The sequence below is a fragment of the Cetorhinus maximus genome, chromosome 21, assembly GCF_964194155.1.
Source record: "Cetorhinus maximus chromosome 21, sCetMax3.hap1.1, whole genome shotgun sequence".
Lineage (NCBI taxonomy): Eukaryota > Metazoa > Chordata > Chondrichthyes > Lamniformes > Cetorhinidae > Cetorhinus > Cetorhinus maximus.
In genome coordinates, this window is record NC_135899.1 from 85,540,004 (window position 1) to 85,563,635 (window position 23,632).

General features: G+C 41.4%; 1 protein-coding gene across 4 annotated transcripts in view; it reads right to left on the reverse strand.

The window, feature by feature from the left end:
- Positions 1-23,632, reverse strand: part of ptprub (protein tyrosine phosphatase receptor type Ub) — a 769,916-nt gene that overhangs the window by 423,942 nt on the left and 322,342 nt on the right. For all 4 annotated transcript variants that reach the window (XM_078567333.1, XM_078567337.1, XM_078567336.1 and 1 more), the window contains exon 3: positions 5,286-5,557. In XM_078567333.1, the coding sequence (XP_078423459.1) occupies positions 5,286-5,557 (272 nt within the window). The remainder of the gene's footprint in view (positions 1-5,285; positions 5,558-23,632) is intronic.

A 23,632-nucleotide genomic window follows, 5' to 3' on the forward strand; every position in this document is an offset into this window, starting at 1 on the left:
GGGTGCCCATGAAGTACAGTTGCAGAGATCTCAGATGGCTGCAGGGCTGGAGGAGGTTACAGAGATAGGGAGGGGGTGAGATCATGGAGAGATTTGAAACATGAGTATGAGAATTTTAAAATCGAGGCATTAGTCGCCCAGGGCTGATATTTGTCAGTGAGCATAGCGTGAACAAGGCTTGATGCAAATTAGGATACAGGGAAGCAGAATTTTGGATGAGCAAAATTTTATAAAGGGCTGAAGAAGGGAAGCTGGTACAACTTGTACTTGTCACTAGAAGGTGATCAAATGGTTGATTTTCTCCATCCTATACAATGGTCGCTAAGGCCAAATTCTAGTACTCTGCCTCTTGTGCACTTGAGACTGTAGAACTGGGGATCAAAACTGGAACTGTCCTAGTTTTGCATAGTTCATCAACTCAGCCATTGAGAAAGCAAAACAGCAAATTTTAAAAGGTGGGATTTAAAAAAAAAACCTCAGAATGTTCATGGTTTTTTTGCATTCACCCAATCATATTCTCCAATTTATCATCAGCAGTTCATAGGAAGGCACTCCAATAGTTCAGTTAGTAAAGATAGCATGGAATTAACCCATGGAGATCAAAAATGTTGTAGGTTTGATCGGTCAGCTGTGCTGAGTTGGCCTGTCAAGATGGCAGTCAGACAATACAATTATCTTCAGTGACTCTGAACAAGGTGGTGAGGGAGAGGGGGTGGGGTGAATGAAAATCTGAGCTCCCATTGCTGATATGTTTTCCAGTTCCAGTTTTGACCTCTCCTCCTTTTCTTACTGTAATACTTTAAGGATAATGAATGACTTTCAGGTCTATATGCTGGTTGAACTGCATCAATAAATTGTGTATTAGCAGCTGAAAGAAGCTTTTAAAATTTAAAGGTTGCAAAGCATGGGTGTGGAAGCCATCATAAATATTTCTTGGCACTCTGTTCCCAACCTATTCTTGGTTAAACCACTTAGATGCAGATAAGGATTTGTGCCAAGGTTCTTTCATATCTTGTATCAATTGTGGAAATATCAACAATGGATTTCCTGGAATATTGACACCTTTTAGTGGGAAGCAGAGAACAAGTAATGCAGGGATATCAGCTTTTCAGCACATGAGGACTGTTAGCCTCTAACCTATTAACACCAGGACTTTCTTGAATTTGTCTAGGAAAGTCTATGTACATAGGCTCTGATTCACCTGGAAGAGAGCAGCAGAGAGGACACTGCGTACCACAATCTGACTGTATCAAAGTTACAGAGCAGACATAACACTACCAATGACTGCTAAGATCATTTAAACCTTTGCCTTTTGACATCGTAGGAGTTAGCCTTGCTCAGTGGGGGATGACAGTGGAGTAGTCATAATGTCACTGGATTAGTAATCCAGAAGCCCAGAGCTCAAATTCCACCACAACAGCTGGTGGAATTTAAATTCAATTAACAAATCTGGAATAGAAAGCTGAATATAATGGTGACCATGATAACCGTCATCAATTATTGTAAAAACCCATTTGGTTCATTAATGTCCTTTAGGGAAGGAAATCTGCCATCCTCACCTGGTCTGGCCTACATGAGACTCTAGACCCACAGCAATGTATTTGAACCTTAACTGTCCTCTGAAGTGACCTAGCACTCAGTTCAACTGCAATTATGGATGAGCAACAAATGCTAGCCTTGCCAGCAGTGCCCACATCCCATGAAAGAATAAAGAAAGAAACTTCAAAGACTTCAGCATACGCAATCCCCACTGTCATTTCAATGCAGTACTGAGGGAGGGCTGCACTGCAGGAGGTGCAATCTATCATCTCAGATGGATATGAAAGGTCCCACGCCACTATTTCAAGAGGAAAAGTGGAGTTTGTCCGATGTCCTGGTCAATATTTATCCCTCAAGCAACACCCACCAAAACAGATTATCTGGTCATTTGACTGACTATTGTTTGTGAGACTTCTGCAAATTAATTGCCATAATATTGGTGACAAAAAATAATTAATCAACTGTGAAGTGCTTTAAGACATCCTGAGACTGTGAAACATTCTACATAATTCAAGTTCTTTCTTTCTATGAATAACTAAGCAAGTGAATTGATCAGGGAAAATTGCATGCTATTAGCTCTCTACAGTTCTGGAAGGTTTAAACCTGTTATTAATCATTTCAGACCAAAACTTGGCAGAACCAGGACATGAAAATCTGCCTTTCATGCACCAGAAGTGAATACTTGAGGGCAGAATATCGGAAGGCTGCCAACCCAACAAGAAATAAGACCTATGGGAAGTCAGGATTGAAATTGGGAACTAATCTTTCTTCAGAAATTCAGACATTTTATTTTCATGCAGGCAGAAGTTATGAAGCAAGCTCTTTCAACTATGAGCCATCAAGAGTGGCAGCCTGTAAATGGTTCATTTCCATCACCATTCAAAAGCAACAATATACCAGCTAGGCTTCAAGTACTGTGCTCAAATTTAACACCAAATTTCTAAAAATCTACAAACACAATGTAAATAAAGCAACAACATCACTGCACATATTCACCTTTTAAATTGATTTTGGCTACATCAAAAAAGGCAATTCATTATTAAATATAATCTCGAGAAGTGCAAGCTAATACAAGACTGGTCACCTTGACCCTGTAATTACACCAGGTTCCATGTTGAGATTCAGGTGATTATTAGAGCTGTGTTTTCTTGGACTGGACATCAACCAAATAGTTGAGTGCATGTGTGTTCATCCATGGATTACAGTAGAGAAGTGGAACTGATTCCTACTTATTGAATCCAAATCATGCTCAGATAAAACAGTTCTTACTCGTTCCCTACAGATCTGTTCTCTTAACTATCTGATGCTCCAAATTGCTCTGATCACACCTATCTAATGTGCCCAGTAAATGCTAACATACCACACATCCTTATATATGCCTCGCAGCCTTTCATAATATACACTGTATTCTCTTTCAGTAAATACTATATACTTTTGTAATATATACCATCATGGCTTTTACATGGGCACCCTGCACGTCCCTTTCCTCACCACTAATGGAATTGCAATCCAGGAATTGAGTGTGGAACCTCCTGGACCACGTGCCTTAGTGCCACACTGGGATCAGCTAGCCTTTCAATGTTGAGTGCCCCACTTTAGCCTAACATCTCCTCAATTTTGATTGAACAATCCTATTCTTCCACATATAACTGCAACTAAAAGTCTTTTAACCTTTTAGTTTCAATCAACAGTTCCTGGTCCTCAAGTTGTTCAGTTAAAAGAAATAGCCCTTCCATACAATTTCGTCTTGCTTCTGATTGAAGTTTGTCAATTCAGAAAGATTTCATTCAGCTTTTCAAGAGCTGCTACTACGTTCCAGTTCTGTACTCTGATAACTTTCACAAATTTGCCCCTTCAGATTACTCTTCTTCAAATTGAAGAACATCTCTACAAAGGCACTACTGTTATTTTAACCTCCTTGCTTTGGATGGTTCTTATGGACTTACCCTTCGGTAGGTTTTAGCGGCCAATGCAATATCCTCACCCTGTTCATTTCTCCTTACTTCTTCTTGCGTGCTTTGGAGTTTCTTTGATCAGCAAATAATGTCGTGCGCACGGACAGACTTTACGGATTGCCCCTTTCTAATCCTCAGCTCTTTGTCTGCTGAATTTGCAATGTATTTTCCATTACCTGATCACAGTAGTGAACAGAACAGGCAATAAGACCCAACTACCAACTCAAAACTAATTTCTGCCCTCTCAAAAAAGATTAATCATCTCTGTACAAGGCTCCAACCAAGGCCCTTGTTCTTCATCAGCCCCTGTATTTCCTACAATCCCATTCTCTGGGATGGATTTAATGCTTAAAATGATAATAATTAAAATGACCAACTTTAGTCAGTAGAGCCAAGCCAGGACCATAGCTCAAATGCATTCACAAAGACAAGGGACACCTCCAGTTTGTGATGATGGGGATGTGAACTGACAACTGTGAGCCTTCCAACTCCCATCACCGCAATAGAATTTCAGGGAAGTGTATTGGTGAGTCATGAGATTCTTTTTGTAGTTGCATTATTTTATTTAAACAGTGCAAAACACCCAGAGGGAGAATCATGGATTTTTATCCTGCCAATCTTGAGTCAGATCCAGCATGGCTTGGGTCCTGATAGTGTAGAGAGCAGTTTGAGATGATGGATTAAGAGCAACATATAAGCTATGTATCTACTCAATGTTAAAGTGTGCTTTCCCCTATAGCATATTGGTACCAACATGTTGAATGTGCCCAGTGACAATAATCTATATATAATGACATGTTATTCTAGGTGATTTCACATACATACTGTACTTGAAAAGAGCGTGCATTCAATTTCTCATACACCTGATCCTTGCAAAGGTTACAAACTATAGCAAACATTTTCTCATTAACCCCTCACAATGCTAAACTCTTGGGTCAGAATTGTACGTTCCCCACTGGTGGGCTTGTGGGCTGGGTGGGTGGGGTTTCTGTAAAATTTTTCGGGTAGATTTCCCACTGGCCTCCCACCTGCCCTGACCCCAGGAGTACAACAGATAGATTCAACAAAGGTGTTGGCAAAACAAAGACACCCAGAACTTCTACTCCTGGCAGCTAGTAAGTAACCCATGTTGGAAAATGCAGGCTTGTAGACTTTTGGTGAGGACAGATCAAGGCACAGCTGCAGCTCTCTTCCTCTGGACCCCACATCCATCATAATAGTCTCATCCCATTATTCGAGGCTTCCACTGTTAACCCAACTATGGGGAATGGCCACTTGGCTGAGGTAAAGAAGGTAATGAATTACAGCCTTCATGAGAGGAGGACTGGGGAGGGGGAGAAATTCCAAAAGGTAGTGTTGATGCAGTAGCTGGTGCTTTTTCAGCATCAAGTGAAATCACATTACTTGAGGGCAGCAAAATGGGCTTCATTCCAATTCTAATGCCTGCTACACTCAGAGGTATGTGCTTAATATTTACATTGGGAGAAAACATTATTCTTGAACAATGGCATTCACTACCTTGAAGAGAAATAAAAAATAACTTGTTCACATAACTCAAAAGAAAAGAAATTTACAAGCTGTAGCATATATTTAACATGCCTAGAGTGCTTCAAGAGGTACTGTTGATCCATCTTCAATGAACTGATTTTTTTTTTAAATCCCTGGCCACATCGAACCGCAAGAACATTTCTGCAAACGCCTGGAGCTATCTTGTCAGAAATACTCAAGGATCACAGTTCAGATGCGATTATCATTTTATTTACCCCTCAACGGGAGAGCTAAGCTTAATACCTGATACTCGTTTGGCCAGAAGGTACTGACGGCGAGTTCGGCCTGGAGCCACTGCTGCCCGTGAGATCCTGACACATTCCAAACTGAGTCACCAACTGGCCCATTGTTGACCCTGATGAAGACATGGAGTGACCCAGGGCTACGCCCATCTCTGATGTAGAGGAAGTAGCTGAACTGGATGCAGTGAGTATCGTTTTCACTCAAAGACGGGAGGATGAAGTGAGCTTTCTGGCCTGGATCATGCTGCGAAGAGTTCACCATCATGTAGGAGCCTAAAGAAAGAAGAGTATATTTTAGAGAGAAAAAGGGAATTGTGACAAATCTTTTTCTGGGAAGGGAGTAAAGTGTGGCTTTATTCTTGTTGGAGTGACATTACATCAACAGATGCAATGGTGCATCTTGATACAATTACATACTTCTCTTAAAATGCTTACAATTTTCATAATAATTCCCTGTATAAATGGGCCATTTAGCTCCTTTTTTAGGAAACAATTAGTTTGAGCAGTGGCTGAATAGCATGTTTTGTAAAAAAAAAAATGAAATAAAGAGCAAAACACTACAGATGCTGGAAATTTTTTTTAAAAAATTAACAGATCTAGAAGCATCTCAGGAGAGAGAAATAGAGTTCGTGTTTCAGGTTAGATTTCTCTCCACCAATGCTGCGAGACCTGCTTAATATTTTCAACATTTTCTGTTTTTATCTCAGTTTTGTTGAAGCCTGAATCACGCAGCAGAAATCTGTCACAGAAATCTGCTCTGGTAGATTGCACCTATTCACAGGCAATATTAATTGATCATTAATATATCAATAATACGCAGCAGTTCTTCACAACACTTTAACAGAATAACAACCTGCACAAATCAGGCAATGATCTCTTCCTATTTCCATGGACACCCATTTAACAATAGTTATTTCATTTCAAAGCAACTCATTGCATGCAAAGTGCTCCTGAGCAACGTGATAATATATTATATAAATTCCACTTTGTATCGTGCTATGTCTTTGCAAACAACCACAAAAGATTTCTCAAATGTTTGCTGTGAAGACTTTGTCTAATTTTTAAAAAATATATTAAACTTTCTTCAAAGAACCAGAGGACACTGATTTAAGGTGATTAGCAAAATAATTAACAGCAACATGAGGTTAAGATCTGAAATACACCACCTGAAAAAGTGTGGTGGAGGCAGATTCAATTGTGGCTTTCAAAAGAGAATTGGACAATTATCTGAAGAAGAAAAATTTGCAGGGCTACAGGGAGATCAATGGGCTGAAAGGCCTCCTTTTATGCTATAACCATTCTATGATTCTACCTATGCGATTAAATTGTCCAGCTACTTCCCCCAAACCCTCACTCTATGATTCTGGACTAAGCATCAAGACAGGAGGGTGCAAACAGGAACCAAGTTAAAAGATGAGGGGTGTAATTAATGGATAACTTACTACAATTTTCTGCTGTCCGAATTTGAGTTTGCTCAAATTCAGTAAGAATCTTCTGTATTGGAAGGAACAAAGGCTTGGAACACTGACGTTTCACATAGTAAAAGGTCTGCCAGGAAAGATTGTTGACCTCAGGACACTGGACATTGTTTCACAAGAAACAACTGGGTGGTGTAATGGGAAGATGGTTGGGTTCATTTTTGATGGTTGATAGATGTGATCATCGATTGGGCTAGAAAGTCATCTTCACCTAAATGCACTTCATGGCTAAGTGATCACTCTTTGTGTCAATTCTCTTTGTTCATTCTCTTTATATTTAGTACAAAATTGTAAAAGCAAACACTACTCAAACCGATACACTTGAAGGAGATATTTTCCATGGTTCTGCTCCTGGCATGGAACCTCATGTAGAGTGAGTGCAGGTTGGAAAAAGGGGGACTACAAAAGTTACAGCTCAATCATCCAGTTATGCTTTGTGATATCCAGAAGTTCAAAATAATTGCACTTTTAAACTTAATTGTTGGAGCTTCGTCATGTGTATTTCTCAGAATACACCATATGCTGCGGACTGACGCATTGTCGGTTCTATACACAGACTGTAGCGCAGTAGCGAGTGACATAGCACTCCGAATACTGCATGAACATGTTGTTCCTACATCATTCTGGAATAATATAGAAATGTAACACATCCCAACCCCACTTACCGCCAGTGAGCCCCACCCACTGCCTGCAGATCCCTTGCCCTGTAAAAATCAAGCCTCCTGAAACAGGGATGGAAAAGTTTAAAATAAAAGCAAAAGCGGATGCTGGAAATCCAAAACAAAAACAAAAATACCTGGAAAAACTCAGCAGGTCTGGCAGCATCTGCGGAGAGGAGCACAGTTAACGTTTCGAGTCTGCATGACCCTTCAACAGAACTAAGTAAAAATAGAAGAGAGATGAAATATAAGCTAGTTTAAGGGGGGATGGGACAAGTAGAGCTGGATAGAGGGCCAGTGATAGGTGGAGATAACCAAAAGATGTCACAGACAAAAGGACAAAGGTGTTGAAGGTGGTGATATTATCTGAGGAATGTGCTAATTAAGGGTAGAAAGCAAGACAAGCAAGGTACAGATAGCCCTAGTGGTGGTGGGGTGGGGTGAAGGAATCAATAAAAGGCTAAAAGGTAGAGATAAAACAATGGATGGAAATACATTTAAAAATAATGGAAGTAGGTGGGAAAAGAAAAATCTATATAAATTATTGGGAAAAAAAGGGGGGGAATCGGAAAGGGGGCGGGGATGGAGGAGAAAGTTCATGATCTAAAATTGTTGAACTCAATATTCAGTCCGGAAGGCTGTAAAGTACCTAGTCGGAAGAGGAGGTGCTGTTCCTCCAGTTTGCGTTGAGCTTCACTGGAACAATGCAGCAAGCCAAGGACAGACATGTGGGCATGAGAGCAGGGTGGAGTGTTGAAATGGCAAGCGCTGGAAAAGTTTAGAATACAGGAAAAATGACGTGTTTTATTTCAACAATACTTGGGGATATCTTTTATTGGTACGATAAATAAGAAAAAATATGTAAATACAAAAATATATATGCCCTTAAGATAGATACTGAAAAATAAAAGTGCTTTGGATTTTATTTAAAGAAATTCCAATTCTTTAAAGTAAGAATGGAAACTTGACAAGAATCACATATTCATTACTCTTAATTTTAATATTAAGTTGAAGGGGGAGGGGTGCTTCCACATAAATAAATTGTGTAGTCAGATGTGAAATTCACACACAGAACATCCAGTAGAGCATTAATATCATTTCTCCTTCAATAGTTTCAGGTTGTAGCAAGAGGACGCAGGCATCGCATTGTTACACTGCAATGCATTCTACAACAGTCAGTATGCTTCACAGAGTGTAATACAAACTTAGTTTTAGGGAACAACATCAAATTAATTACTGAAAATGACAGATAACTGCAAAAGAAAAACAAAAGCTTATTTTCAAAAGGTAAGGGAAATGAAGTGTCAGAAACTCTTTCCATATTGGCACATTCAGTGGTTATCTCCTAGAATTCACATGACAGAAATGAAGCATCAACATAGAACTTTGAGTTATAGTTTGACTCGCACAACTGGATTGAGGGAGATGGATGCAAGTACAGAAACACCTTTCAGAAAGAAAAGGTGAATGAAAAACTGTGAAATTTAAAAATTTAAAAATTAAAAAGACATCACACTAAGCTCTGAAAATCATCATTAAATTTGCTTATATTCCCAAAATACTTCAGATGTACGTGAAAAAAATCACAGAAGTGACAACACATTTGGCTCGTCTATGCCAATACTTCAACTGAAGCTCTCCAAGCCAAATTTTCCATACTTCTTGTCAAATGCTTATCTCATTCATTTTAAAAGATGTTACAGGTCTCTAGCTCAAGAAACAGCTTGTGATAAAGCACCCATTGTGAGATTCTTCGATCTTTTGTTCTCAATTACTCCCTGTTACTGATTTGCTAAACAGTGGCAACAATGCTCTACCATTTAGCCTGTCAAAACCTTTTATAATTTTGAATGCCTCCACTAGTTCCCCCACTGACCACTTCTGATCTGGTTAAAAAGCTCCAATTTTAAAGCTTTGCTGTATATCTATAACCTTTCATTCCAAGTGTCATTCTAGTGAATCTTTTCTATACAGGGTGCAGAGAACTGCAAGCAATAATTCATCTTGCCATCATCTTGTGCAAATTCAAAATGATATTCTTGCTTTTATGTTTAAAATCTCGATGTAAAATCCAGAATCTCACTTATTGTTTTTATGGCCTTTTCAATCTGGGCTTCAATTTTCTGTATCTGTACCCTCAGTCTTTCAGTTGTTAACAATTTGGGCATGCTTCCTTTCACTATCCTTCCAAAATACGTTGTTTTGTATTTCTCTGCACTGAACTGCACCTGTCACCTATCTGCACAATCTGCTTCCCAATGTTTTCCCATAATCACCAGCATTCTCAGTTTGTCATGCTCCCCAATTTGGTATTATTAGAAACAAATGGAATTGGATTTATATAGCGCCTTTCATGACCTCAGGTCATCTATGGAACCACAGAACCATAGAAAAGTTACAGTGCAGAAAGAGGCCATTCAACCCATCTTGTCTGCACCAGCCAAAGAGAGAAAAAAAGAAATTAGCGGCTTATTTTAATCCCACTTTCCAGCACCTGATCCATGGCTTTTCAAGTTACAGCACTTCAGATGCAGATCCAGGTGCCTTTTAAAGGAGTTGAGCATTTCAGCCTCAACCACCAACTTAGGCAGTGAATTCCAGACACCCATCACCCTCTGGGTGAAAAAGATTTTTCTCATGTTCCCTCTAATCCTTCTACCAATCACTTTAAATCTATGCCTCCTCGTAATTGACCCCTCAACTACGGGAAACAAGTCTTTCCTGTCTACCCTATCTAGGCCCCTCATAATTTTGTACATCTCAGTTAGGTCATCCCTTAGCCTCCTCTGTTCTAAGGAAAACAACCCTAGCCTATTCAATCTTTCCTCATAGCTGCAATTTTCAAGCCCTGGCAGTTCTAAAAAAAGGAGGCTCTTCAGCCTTATAAGGCCATAGCTAATGAAAGGTCCCTCCTGAACTATTAAATTGTGATTTCATTTTACTAATGCTCACTGATATGTCATGCATTTCACGTTTTCATTTTAAATTTCCAAAGTTTCCAGTTTTTTTCACACGTCCTACCCAGGAGTATTGCTTGGGTATTACTTTCTCCATATCTTTTTCAATTGGTCAGATATCTCTTTAAAATAAACTTCCAACTATTTCATTATTCATTTGTGGCCCTCAAGCAACCCAGACCTGACACACATGTTGCGACACTGAAAAGTTCAAGAGCACTTATTCAGCAGAAGTTTGCAACATCACCAGGCACCATCACTTACTGGGTTGAGTGATTACAATGGCACCAGAGACTGTTTGGTGCCAATTAGCCTGACACCTATAGCTGAGTAATATTAACAATTTTGTTTTCTTGATGTCAAGACAGTCTTGGTAGTCTTGCTGGGTCCTGGGAAAATTTGGTGCAAAATCTCGCCAATATCACATTCCAACATGTGGCAGTATTATTCTCTGAATACATGAAGCATTTGCTTTTAACTACTTTCTCTGTTGACAAAATATTAGTGGTACACTGATTGCTTCTGAATAGGATCTACATAGCCAGAGAGGAGCATTTATGGCAATAGGTTCACATTCTAGTATTCCTTATCCACTCAGCATTGGTTAACAGCCTAAGGCCTCATCACTCTGTGCATCACAACCCAGTTCCTGCTTTGGAAAAATGTTGGAATGTGGGATTGGAGAGATTTTGCACCTGAAGTGCTTTACAGCCAATTACAGCCACAGAATCACAGAACTGCTACAGCACAGAAGGAGACCATTCTGTCCATCATGTCTGCACTGGCCTTAAGGTTGGCGGGCAAGCCAGGAGCCCTGGCGGGCTTCAGAAAAAGCACGAAACCTCATCCACGGGCGGGATGAGGTTTCATCTGGGTTTTTTAAAATTTAATTAAAGTTTTTTTAAAAAGTTATGGACATGTCCCAACTCATGTGACAGTGTCACATGAGCGGACATGTCAGGGCTTTTTTTTTTTATTTTTAATATTTTTTGTTGTAGAGCTGATCTCCCTGAGGCAGCACTTAGCCGCAGGGAGATGAGTTGCTCTTTCGTGCGCATGCGCGAAAGAGCGCACTATCGGGTTTAGGGATTTCCCCCCCCAGCACAGGGAGTCCACAGCACTTCCGTGCGGACATCATGCTGGGCGGGCCTTAATTGGCCCACCCACATAAAATGGCGGCACGCCCCCGATCAAGGGCGCCGATTGGAGGCGTGCCTCTTGCACACTCGCACTTCAACATCCCCCCCACCGACGGGGGGAAAATCCTGCCCACAGTGTCGAGCAATGCCAAAGAAGAGCTAATCACATAGTTAATCTGTGCTCAAGGGGTAAAGTCAGACACAAATTAAAAATTCAATTCCAATGCCTCAGGTGATTCTAAATTTTGCTTGTCAGGGTTTAGAACTGGAAATACATCCTGAAAATAATTACAGAATTTCTTTCAGCACCAAAAAAAAGCCAAAATCTAATTAGCCCCAGTCACCCGCATTCTCACTATACCTCAATCTCATCTGTCCTCAGAAATGAGCCCAACTTTCTCAAATGTATTTGTATTCTCTACTTCAGTAGACTGCGCTACAGGAAAAATGCCTTCTCCCCACCAGAGCTTTAATTATTGGCTGACATTCATAAGCAAGGTTCAGACATGAAGAGAATGAGGTACCATATGAACTCCAGCACTGCGGACATGTGTCCTTCATTGTGGAGTTTAGAGGGTTAATTTATGAGAACAGGTTGTATTAACTTGGCTTGTATTCCGTTCAGTGTAGAAAATTAAGGGGTGATCTAATCAAGGTGTCAGAAAAAGGTGGACCAGGCTGGAGCTCTTTACTCCAGAGAAGAGAAGACTGTGAGGCATTGTGGTCTTTAAGACTATGAAAGGTTTGATAGGGTAAATGTAGACAAGATGGCTCCACCTGTGCAAAGACCAGAGCTAGGGGCCATAAATAAGATAGTCACTAATAAATTCAATAAGGAATTCAGGGGAAACTTTTTTTTTAAAAAAACCTGCGACAGCGATAGAATGTAGAGTTTGCTACTACCATTGGTAGTTGAGCCAATTTTTTCTGAGGGTTGAGAGTCATTTGGAACTCTCTTCCTCAAAAGGCGGTGGAAGCAGAGTCTTTGAATATTTTTAAAGCAGAGATGTATAGATTCTTAATAAACAAGGGGGTGAAAGGTTTTCGGGAATAAGTGGGAATGTGGAGTTGAGGTTACAATCAGATCAGCCACGATCTTATTGAATAGCAGAGCAGGCTTGAGAGGCCGAGTGGCTTATTCCTGCTCCAAATTCATATGTTCGTAACTAGAATGAATACATCCAAGGGGAAGCTACATAAGCATGAGGGAGAAAGGAATAGAAGGAGGATATACTGGTAATATTAGATGGAGAGGGGCAAGTGGAGACTTGGGTGAAGCATAAACACTGGCAAGGATCTGCTGGGGGGGACTGAGATTTGTCAGTGCTATAAATGCCATGTAATAGAATGCTGCGTGAAATTATTTAATAGGGCAAAAAAAAATAGGTAGAAACAATTTCCTCTGGTCGGGGAATGAGGATTGAAGGCACATAATCTGAAAATCAGAGCTAGGTTTTTTAGGAGGAAAATCAAGATGCATGCCTTTCACAGAAAGGGTAACAGAAATCTGGAATTCTGTTTCCCAAAAGGTCATGGATGCTGGGGGGGACTGAGATTTTTGTTATGTAAAATTATCAAGTGATGTGAAACTAAGAAGGGTCGATGGAATTGAGATACAGGTCTGGAATGATCTAACTGAATGGCAGAGCAGCCTCAAGGGGCTGAATGGCCTTGACCTGTTCCTAAGCTCTAATCCCAATGAAAGGGCAGGTGGAGGAAACCCGAGAGCAAAATGAAAAAGCAGTATCAAATGGAAAAACAAAAGCTAATTGTCAACAAAATACCAGAAAAAAAAGTAAAGATGGTGACATTTCTGATCAGGGCCCTTGTCAAAAAAGCGTAGAAGTAAAGAAGAACTTGAATTTTAAAAAAATGAAGTCACAAAATCTTTAAATAACTGTGGTGGAACATCAGTCACTATAGCTGCATCTAATTGCTGTGTACTTGCCTGTCAGTAAACAAGGTCCCTGTCCGGCACCGATATGGGCATGAAAACTCTAGTAAATATTCAGCCTCTAAACCTTTCATTATTTTGCATCAGAATTGCTGCAGCAAATTCTGATTATGATTGGAGAAAGGAATGGGAAAAAAATAAGGATATGGAATATTAATGCAGCCCAACCCTGGTCAGCACTTAACTGGAAATGATACACTTGAGGTCCCAGATTGCTACCTAGAAACAGTAGATGTAAAACTGCATTTGAAAGTCATTCATTCACCAACTAAATCTGAACAAAAAACAAAAGAAAGTACTGTACAAAATTGCAGCATCGTTATGGTCATTTTCACAACTCACCTATTGCTGCCTCGGGACAACGTTTGGCAGATGACTTTATTTAATGTACTTATTTTTAAAAGACAATTCACACAAAAAGCACCCCAGGTTTAATCACCATCTACTTCTCAGTTAGATAATCGCAGGTGAGGAAGGAAGAGGTGGGGTATAAGGTTGCCATAATTAGCTTCATAGGCCTGGGATAGGAAAGGAATGGTGGGGGGAGGAGTCCAATTTAGGGTCCCAGTCCCAAAACATTGACCCTGCTGGGAAGTGCGAGAGTGAAGATTAGACCAGGGTCAACTGTGATGCCTTGCATGATTGAACAGCTTTTTGACACCCATTACATCACCTCACAAATGGCCATTTTGGTGAGATGATGATGATTTCATTGTACTGATCACACACTTCCTCACCTTGTAAGTGAGCCTCTGACGAACATATCCTCCCTCCCATGCCAAGTCAGGGAGTTACTGTTCATTTTCTGCGCAAGTCCCTGACTAAGTGTTCCAATTTCTGATGGTTTAAAGAACATAAGAGCATGCAAAAACAGGAGTAGGCCACACAGCCTCTTGAGCCTGCTCTGTCTTTCAGTGAGATCACTGGAGATTTTCTATCTTGTTACAGCCACATGAGTGGAGTAAAAATGACTCCTCTACTATACCACTCCAAGTCTGACCATAACAGGGTTTTTTGAGCAAACACCTTCATCCTGGTTAAATTCACAATGTATGTGCTTAACCATTTACGTGCTGAATGCAAATAAATTAGTCTGGAAGGCTTTCATGAGTCTAAGACAAAAAGGGGTTAGCTTTTATCATGTCAAAAATCCACCCAAGCCATATCTGACCTTTGCAACACACACGCACACAAGCATGCAGAATTACAAATTGCACAGTGGATAGTTACTTCCTTTGCCAAATTAAAGTTCAATGCAAAAAGAAAAAAAAAAGTTCACTGTTTATGAGACCTTTGCATCAACAAATTTTTCTCCATGGTGATCTTGAAATTCCAGGAGTTGAAACCCATGTAAAACTGCATATGCTGGAGACAATTTCTTTTTAGAACATAATCCATCTTTTCCAAAAGTTAATGATTTTTGCACCCAAGGTTCCCTTCAATGAAAGATTCTTTATCTCTGTGCTGGATTTTAAACTGGAATAGAAATAGGGCCTTGAACTTAAGATAGAAGGAGAGATGCAGTTATTACTGCCCCACTGGCAGATTCTTACAGACTACTTCTTAGCAGCTTGTATGTTGTAATAAAAGAGGTTTCAAAAATGGTTATTCTAGTCACATGACCTCTCTCCCCATAATGATTTCAGAAGGTATTCCCTTAGATGATGTCTGAAGAGACCGTAGCTATTGTTTCATGGCCAAGGTGACTAGATTCTGTAATGACCCAGCCATTAACTCGTGCAAATTCCATTATCTCATCCTGATGAGACAGGAAGAACAGCTTCCCATATAGCTATTGTGCTGGTAGACTGTTTCCGTTTAAGAGGTAGCCTTATAGAGATGCACATGTGAGGTTCAGTGCAATTTCAGTAATTTTCTGCAGGTGGGCATGTCTTAATGTACGTCACATTGGAGCCTTCCAGAAAACTGATAAACTTGTAATACCAGACATCCGGTGACTTGTGGCAGCCATTTTAAGTCAGTGTCTTTGTTTGCTTTTTAAACAGTTCACTATGGGCAAAATTTTCCCCCCGTTGGGGGGTGGGGAGGGGGAAGTGCGGGAGCAGGTGTGGACAGGTGGCCCTCTGGGCGCACCGCCATTTTTCATGGGCGGGCCAATTAAGGCCCGCCCAGCATGACGTCCGCACAGGAGTGCTATGCACTCCCTGTGCAGGCGGGGGGGGGGGGGGGGGGGAATTGCAAAAGCGGAAGTGCGCTCCTTCGCGCACGCGTGCGAAGGAGCGCTCCGATCTCCCTGAGGCTAAGTGTTGCCTCAGGGAGATCTGTTCCCAAAGGGAAAAGTTATCCTTTCGAAAATTTCATTTACCATCTATGTCCCCTCTTGTGACAATGTCACATGAGTTGGGACATGGACATAAAAGTTAATCCTAATTTTTAAAATTCAGTCATGAAACCTCATCCCACCCATGGATGAGGTTTCATGCTTTTTCAGGTGGCCGCCAGTGCTCCCGACCTGCCCGTCAACCTTAAGGTTGGATGAGCAGGTCCACGAATTCCTTTATTTCCTTTTCAAATGGCCTCAATAGACTGTTGACAGGTCAGCGGGCGCACAGCTGACCTGAAAATACAAATGACGTGAGATGACGTTGGGAGTTCTGCCCGACATCATTCCACGTCGGCAAGCGGGCCCTGCCCCCACTCACAAATGGGAAAATTCTTGCTTATATGTTTGATCAGCTGATGAAATTAAAGGTTAATATCACTCATGCACAAGTCACATCATCGTGGCAATCTCAATTCCACTTTCTCACCCTTTCTCTTTATCCCTAGATTCCTTAGCATCTATCAATCTAGGTCTTGAATATACTCAATAACTGAACACCCACAGCTTTCAAAAATTGGATGCTTTAACAGACTATTGGGAAGCTCTTGGTTTTAAAATAGCCCTGCGTCTATCTGTACAGGGCATTGGTGAGACCACACCTAAAGTACTGTGTATAGCTTGGTCTCCTTATTTAAGAAGGGATACACTTGCTTTGGAGGCAGTTCAGAGAAGATTCACAAGGCTAATTGCTGGGATGAAGGGATTGGCTTATGAGGAAAGGTTGAGCAAGTTGGGCCTATGCTCATTGCAGTTTAGAAGAAAGAGAGGTGATCTTTTTGAAACATATGATTCTGAGGGGGCTTGACAGGGTGGATGCTGACAGGATGTTTCCCTTTGTCAGGAAATCTAGGACTAGGGGGCACAATAAGACAGTGATCAGAAAGAACTTATTCTCTCAAAGTGTAGTTAATGTTTAGAATTTTCTATCCCAGGGAATGGAGGCTGGGTTATTGAAGATGACTGAGTCAGACCGATTTTTTATCTCCAAGGTAATAATGGCTTATGGGGCGTGGGGGAGGACAGGCAGGTAAGTGGAATTGAAGCAATGATCTGATCAACCATTATCTTATTGAATGGCGAAGCAGGCTCAAGGGGCCAAATTGCCAACTCCTGCTCCTATTTCTTATGTTATGTCCCCTCCCCTGATGAAGCAGCAAGGCATTGCAATGAATTCCCGCAGGGTAGGTGGCCTGATTGTGCTGATGGTTGATCCCACAGTGTCCAAGCCAGATCAGATTGGCTAATGGAACTTCTGTCCCACCTCTGCTCTATGGTAGACTATGCCTTGGGGAACTGCAGACTCAGTGTTCTACCTCAACAAAAACAGAACTACCCGGAAAAACTCAGTAGGTCCGGCAGCATCGGCAGAGAAAAAAAGAGTTGACGTTTCGAGTCCTCATGACCCTTCAACAGAACTGTTCTGTTGAAGGGTCATGAGGACTCGAAACATCAACTCTTTTCTTCTCCGTCGATGCTGCCGGACCTGCTGAGTTTTTCCAAGTAGTTCTGTTTTTGTTTTGGATTTCCAGCATCCGCAGTAGTTTTTTGTTTTTATCTCAGCGTTCTACCTGTTGGGCTGTCCAGTGGCCCCCACTACTTATCAACTAAATTACATCATTTATACAACTTTCGATTTACAATATTATAAACGGTTCAACTAGATTTTTCAAAGGGTAAAGTTCACCAGTGCATAAATCAAATAAGTGGAGAAAACAAACACACACACAAATAAGAGTCGAATGGTGACAATATCCTTGACAAAATCTGATGAAAGGTGTCATTAGTAAATTGCACAAATGCGGCTATGGGCACACACGCCTGCAAACTGTTATAATCTGAGCCCTGATGGATTATATAGGGATGTATTAAAAGCTCTCTTATGAGCAACTGATAATCAACATGTGTGCCATTGTCATCCAAAAAGGCATGGTTCACTTCAGAATAGCACAATACATCAAGGCTGTGAATCAGCACAAACTGATATTTAAATTGTAATAACATGCCTTTTGTATAATACACATCATTATTTCATTTTGGGATCATATCTGGCTGGTGAGGCATTTTTATTAGTTCAGATCTCTCTCATACAATATATAGTCATATAGTGATCCAATGATGCTATTTAGTTGTGTTTTTTTTAAAGAAAATAGGTATGCACTTAGTTATAACCCATTGTCTGTGTGGCCTTCCACATCCCCTTAATTTCCCAGGGCCAGAAATTTCCCCGTCAGGAGGGTTGTGCGGGGACGGGCACAGACCCAATAGGCGCTGCCATTTTACACGTGCGGGCCAATTAAGGCCCACCCAGTGTGCCGCTCGCCTGGAAGCGCTGAGCGCTCCCTGTGTGGGCGGTGGGGTGGGGGGTAAGGGGTGTTCCCTGAGTCATTCACCACAGAGGTGCCTCAGGGAGATTTGTTTAAATTAAGCTATGTAAATTTGAATAGAGGTGGGAAAAAAATTTAAGGGCATGTCCCCTCATGTGAAACTATCACATGAGCTTGAACATGTCCATTATTTATTTCAAAAACTTTTATTTAAATAATAAACCCTTCACGAAACCTCATCCCACTAGTGGATGAGGTTTCATGAAAAACGCGAAGGCCGCCTGGGTTCTTCGCCTGCCCGCCAACCTTAAGGTTGGATGGGCAGCTCAGTTAATTACTTTAATTACTTCTTAACAGGCCTTACTAGGCCTTTGACAGTTCGGCGGGCACTGAACTGGATATCGTGCGGTGACGTTGGGACGCCCACCCGACATCACTGCGCGTCATTTTACGCGTCGGCAAGCAGGCCCCACCCCCCGCTCGCCGACAGGAAAATGCTGCCTCAGAGAGCGATGATATCCCAGTGAGGAACTGAGCATAATGCTTGGGACTTGCCCTTGACAAACAGAGGGAAAAGCCGACTGAAGGTTAGTTATCACCACCCAACATTCATTCAAAGTGCCTTTTTCAACCGGGGTTACTGGATAACAAAGATGAGCAAGAAAGCTCAGCAGTATTCCCCTCCCTAACTGAGGCACAGCAGATCAGAATCTAGGAAGCTACAAAAACTGTTTCTCAACACCCAACTTGTTTGGTACTAGCATCAATGAAGTTGCAAAATTGAATTTCATCTCGTTAGGCGGTATTTGTGTCTGAGCTCCGTGTCTTTCAATTTCATTCAGATCATCAAAGGACATTCTGCTCGAGGCTGAACAGCACAGCACAGTCATGGTCAGGATTTCATGAAGCTTTGGAGGTGTACAGGGACTTGTGAATAAGCTAGGATAGACAGTTTGCCAATATAACTCAAAACTCATGAATAATAAATTAGGAACCAGCCACAACATATTAACTGCCACCAACATTTTCCAAAAGATAAGCTGTTCAGACTCCATCTCATTGTAACACAACCAGTAAACAAGATGGTGGCTACAGCAGGTTTCAGTGTCTTTTCATGACCCCACTGAATGTTGCTTTACTTCCCATCTCATTCTGTAGTTCCATATGCCTCGTCTGCTTAACTTTTCTATCCCAAATATTGCCAATTGGCCTAGGCACCAGCTGTTGAGAAATCCTAGGAATGAAAGTTCTGTTGCAAGCCAAACAGCAGAGCCATCACCTGAAGACAAAAGCACAAAATATGCTTAAATGCAATAGCTTGTAACAGGGAAAGATAGCCCAGTGGTAGTTACCTTTTCTCATTTCTCATGTGCCCACCCTCCCCCTATAATGGGGAGCAAGAGAACACTTATGGAGGTAGGACTATCCCAGCAGCCATAGCAGCAATGAAAACCTCTATTAAAACAATAGGATAGTCTCACTTCCAGGAACGGAAAACAACAAAATTGCTGGGATATGCCAGTAAATGCAGGTATGACATGAGGAGGTTCCTGAGGCAGAGAATTGGAGGGCTGTCAACTGATATTGAATTCCAAAATACATTAGCTATTTCCAAGGGAGCAGATGAGAATTTCACAGACACATGTACAACTCAACTCACACAAAATGGCAAACATGAGTAATCTGAGAACATATCAATTTGCTTGACATAAAACCATAAGATCTGATTCAAGGCCTGTTATGTAGTCTTGTCTCAGAATGGTTAGGTGTACTCTTTTCACATATTCCATTTGCTGTCCAAAATCAGGTTGACATAAAGTTGAAAAACTTCACATCAGCAGTGCTTGACCAAAGCAGACAACAACAGGAAGACGACGACAGACTGCATGTCCCAACTCCTGCAGCAAAATCTCTACAGAATCAGTACAGCTGTACTGAGTGTGGGAGATTAGGGCATGTGGTGCTGCAAATTGCACTGTGAGACATTATCATGCAATTGTTCAAGCAATTCACATAAAACTCCTCTGTCCACTGTTTTAGAGATGTTACCACTGGAAAATAAATGGTTTAATGCCTCAGTTAAAATAGCACACAGAAATTGGATATGAGCAAGTCTTAAGCAGTTGTACAATAATGAGAGGGATTATAGTAGCATTGCAATTATGCTGCTAGACTAGCACTCCACTCAGTGTCTGATCGAGGGATTTGACATCAGGAAGGGGGGCCCCGCTGCTGCCCTTGCTGTTAACACTACACCCTTCTCCCCAAGACCACCACCCCCAACATTACTTACTTGTGGTCTAGGTCAGTCTGCAATCCTGGGACCCCAGTGCCTGTCATTCCAGCAGAGGCCACCACCTCCCCTGTGGCACTGCTGTGCACAAGAGCTGCTGGCCTCTGATTGGCTTGCAGGTCTTGGTTGGCGAGACATCTGTCCCCAGGGTCTTGATTCCAGGGGAAGGCCCGCTGGTAGCCTTGCTACTGCTTGATTGGCTTGTGGTTTGGCAGGCTTTCCCCAAAAGGGGTAGTACGGGTCTCTCACCGGCTCTCCAGCGAGCAGGCAAGACCCCTGCCTCAGCAAGATTCCACCCCCTGTTTCTAAATCTCTGGAAGTAAAATTGCATTAATAAATTTGTTGTTTCACCCTTCCACACTCAAGCAGGTGTTTTGAAGCCCTGGTCAGCTGAATGATGAAGAAGGGAATGTGGTGACAATTTGCTGTTCAGGTTGGGTGCACAGCAAAGGCTCTCAAAAATATTCAGTATTCCACTATGAAATAAAGACTTGCATTTATATAAGTGCCTTTCAGGTCCTCAGGAAATACCAAAGTGCTTTACAGCCTAATGAAGTACTTTTGGAACATCAGTCAATTTGTGCACACAAGGTTCCACAAACAGCAAAGTATTATTGACCATAATCTGGTTTAGTGCCGACTGACCAGAATAACTTCCTTACTTTTTTTTGAAATAGATATGGAGTCTCTTACATCCACCTGAGGGGTCAGACAGGGCCTTGGTTAAAAGTTTCTTCCAAAAGATGGTACTTCCAATAGTGCAGTACTCCAAATCCACAACCTTCTGACTTAGTGAGTGTGTAACCAACTGAGCCATAGTTGACACCTTGAACCAAAGACCACTGCCAGACAGCAACAAAAAGCTAAATCAATCTGGGACAATTTTTCATAGAAAGACGTTCAGATTTCAGAACCAAATTTTAATTCAAAGTTGCATATCGCATCATGGATTTCAAGAATTATTCCACAGGTTGAAATCAGTGGTGTTGGTAGTGCAAAAGAACGTCAATACAGGGTGAACGTGGTTAAGAGCAATTCAAACAACCACATCTGAAAAGTTTTAAGGGCTGTTAAGAAACACCGATTGTTGGAGAGCTTGGTGTTTATAAATTATGAGACTGCTGTACTTAGGGAAACAATAAAAAGCTTAGTATTTCTGAAGTGATAATGAGAGTCATTAAGTTTACAAATCTGTGTAATGGCACAAATGTGCAACCTGAATACAATGTTTTACACGCCACACAGCCTTCATCCACAGACAGAGAGTGTTTTCTCCCCTTTTATTCACTCCTCTCCTGGAGATGCTGTGGCAGATTTTACTATTTCCCTCCATCCTGTAAAACTATGCGGTCCAAGAGGAGGTATTTCTCATTGTGCCTGTGCCAGCTTTTTGTTAGAGCTGCTCTTGTACAGCCCTCCTCCTCCCTGTCCACCCCTACCCCATGCCACATACAACTACTTCATCAATGACCTACCTTCAATCATAAGGTCAGAAGTGGGGATGTTCGCTGATGATTGCACAATGTTCAGCACCACTTGTGACTCCTCAGTTGGTTGATACATAAGCTGCAAGATCGACAGCCATTCCACTATATCATAACACAAACAGTAATACAACCCCATAAAATGACATTACCGTGTGATAAATAAGCCTTCATAACCCAATGTCAGTGATCATTGTGGAATAGGTTCAGCATAGGAAATGTTACATTTGTTAGGTTTTTTTCTCATTTAGTTCTGGCCTTAATCACATTCCTCCATGTCATTTATCTCTCTCAGCACTAAGATGCTTGCACTTTCCATCATTCCATATTTAAAATTTTCATTTGTTGCATATTGATCCCCTGTTATGTTTTGTGCAGAAATATCAGTCATTCAGAATTTTCTTTGGTGTACAAAAAGATAACAAACCATTCCTGGAGTTTAAGATGTTGGCAAAGGATGGAAGTAGAAAAATTAAGTTTTAGGTTATCTGTGCTACAAAGCTTGACACCATCCAGGACAAAGCAGCCTGCTTGATTGGCACCCCATCCACCACCTTAAGGATTCACTCCCTCCACTACCAGTGCACAGTGGCAGCAGTGTGCACCACCCATGAGATGCACTGCAGCAACTTGCCAAAGCTCTTGTGACAGCACCTTCCAAACCTGCAACCTCCACCACCTAGAAGGACAAGGGCAGCAGATACATGGGAATGCCACCACTTGCAAATGCCCCTTCCCTTCAAGTCACACTCCATTTCTTCATTGTCACTGGACCAAAAGCCTAGAACTACCTACACCACATGGACGACAGTGATTCAAAAAAGCGCCTCCTGACCACCTTCTCAAGACCAATTAAGGGTGAACAATAAATGCTGGCCTTGCCAGGAATGCTCACATCCCAAAAGCGAGTATTTAAAAAAATTGAATTCAGCAACTAAGCATAACATAGACTGCTCTACATCCTAAGTAAAGATGGTTTCTTCCTGGCCATATCAACACAGCTATATCTAGGCATACACATGGAGGTGCAGTCCAGTGACTGGCCTAGCTTTATGAGCTTTCAAATAGTTTGGATATTTGAGCCCAGCTCACATGTTCACAGTCCAACGACTTCAGCACAAAATCCAGGTTGACACACCAGTACAGTAATGAGGAAACCGTGCATTGTCAGTGGTGCCATCTTTCAGGTGAGGCATTAAATTGAGACCCTGTCCATCTCTCAAGTAGATGTTAATGATCTCATGCCACTATTTTGAAGAGTAGGGAAGTTATCCCCGGTGGCCTGGCCAATATTTATTCCCCCAACCAACACCTAAAGCAAATTAATATAAAAGCAAAATACTGTGGATGCTGGAAATCTGAAATAAAAGCGAAATGCTGGACAAACTCAGCAGGTCTGGCAGCATCTGTGGAGAGAGAAACAGAGTTATGTTTTGAGTCCATATGACTCTTTTCTTCAGAATTCTGAAGAAGTCATACAGACTTCAAAACTTTAACTCTGTTTCTCTCTCCATAGATGCTGCCAAACATGCTGAGCTTTTTTTCAGTATTCTGTTTTTATATCTAAAACATATTATCTGATCTTTATCACACTGCTGTTTTTGTGGCCTTGCTGAATGCAAACTGACTGCATCATTTGCAACAGTGATGACACTTCAAAAGTACTTCATTGGCTGTAAAGTGCTTTAAGATGCCGTGAAGTTGTGAAAGGTGCTA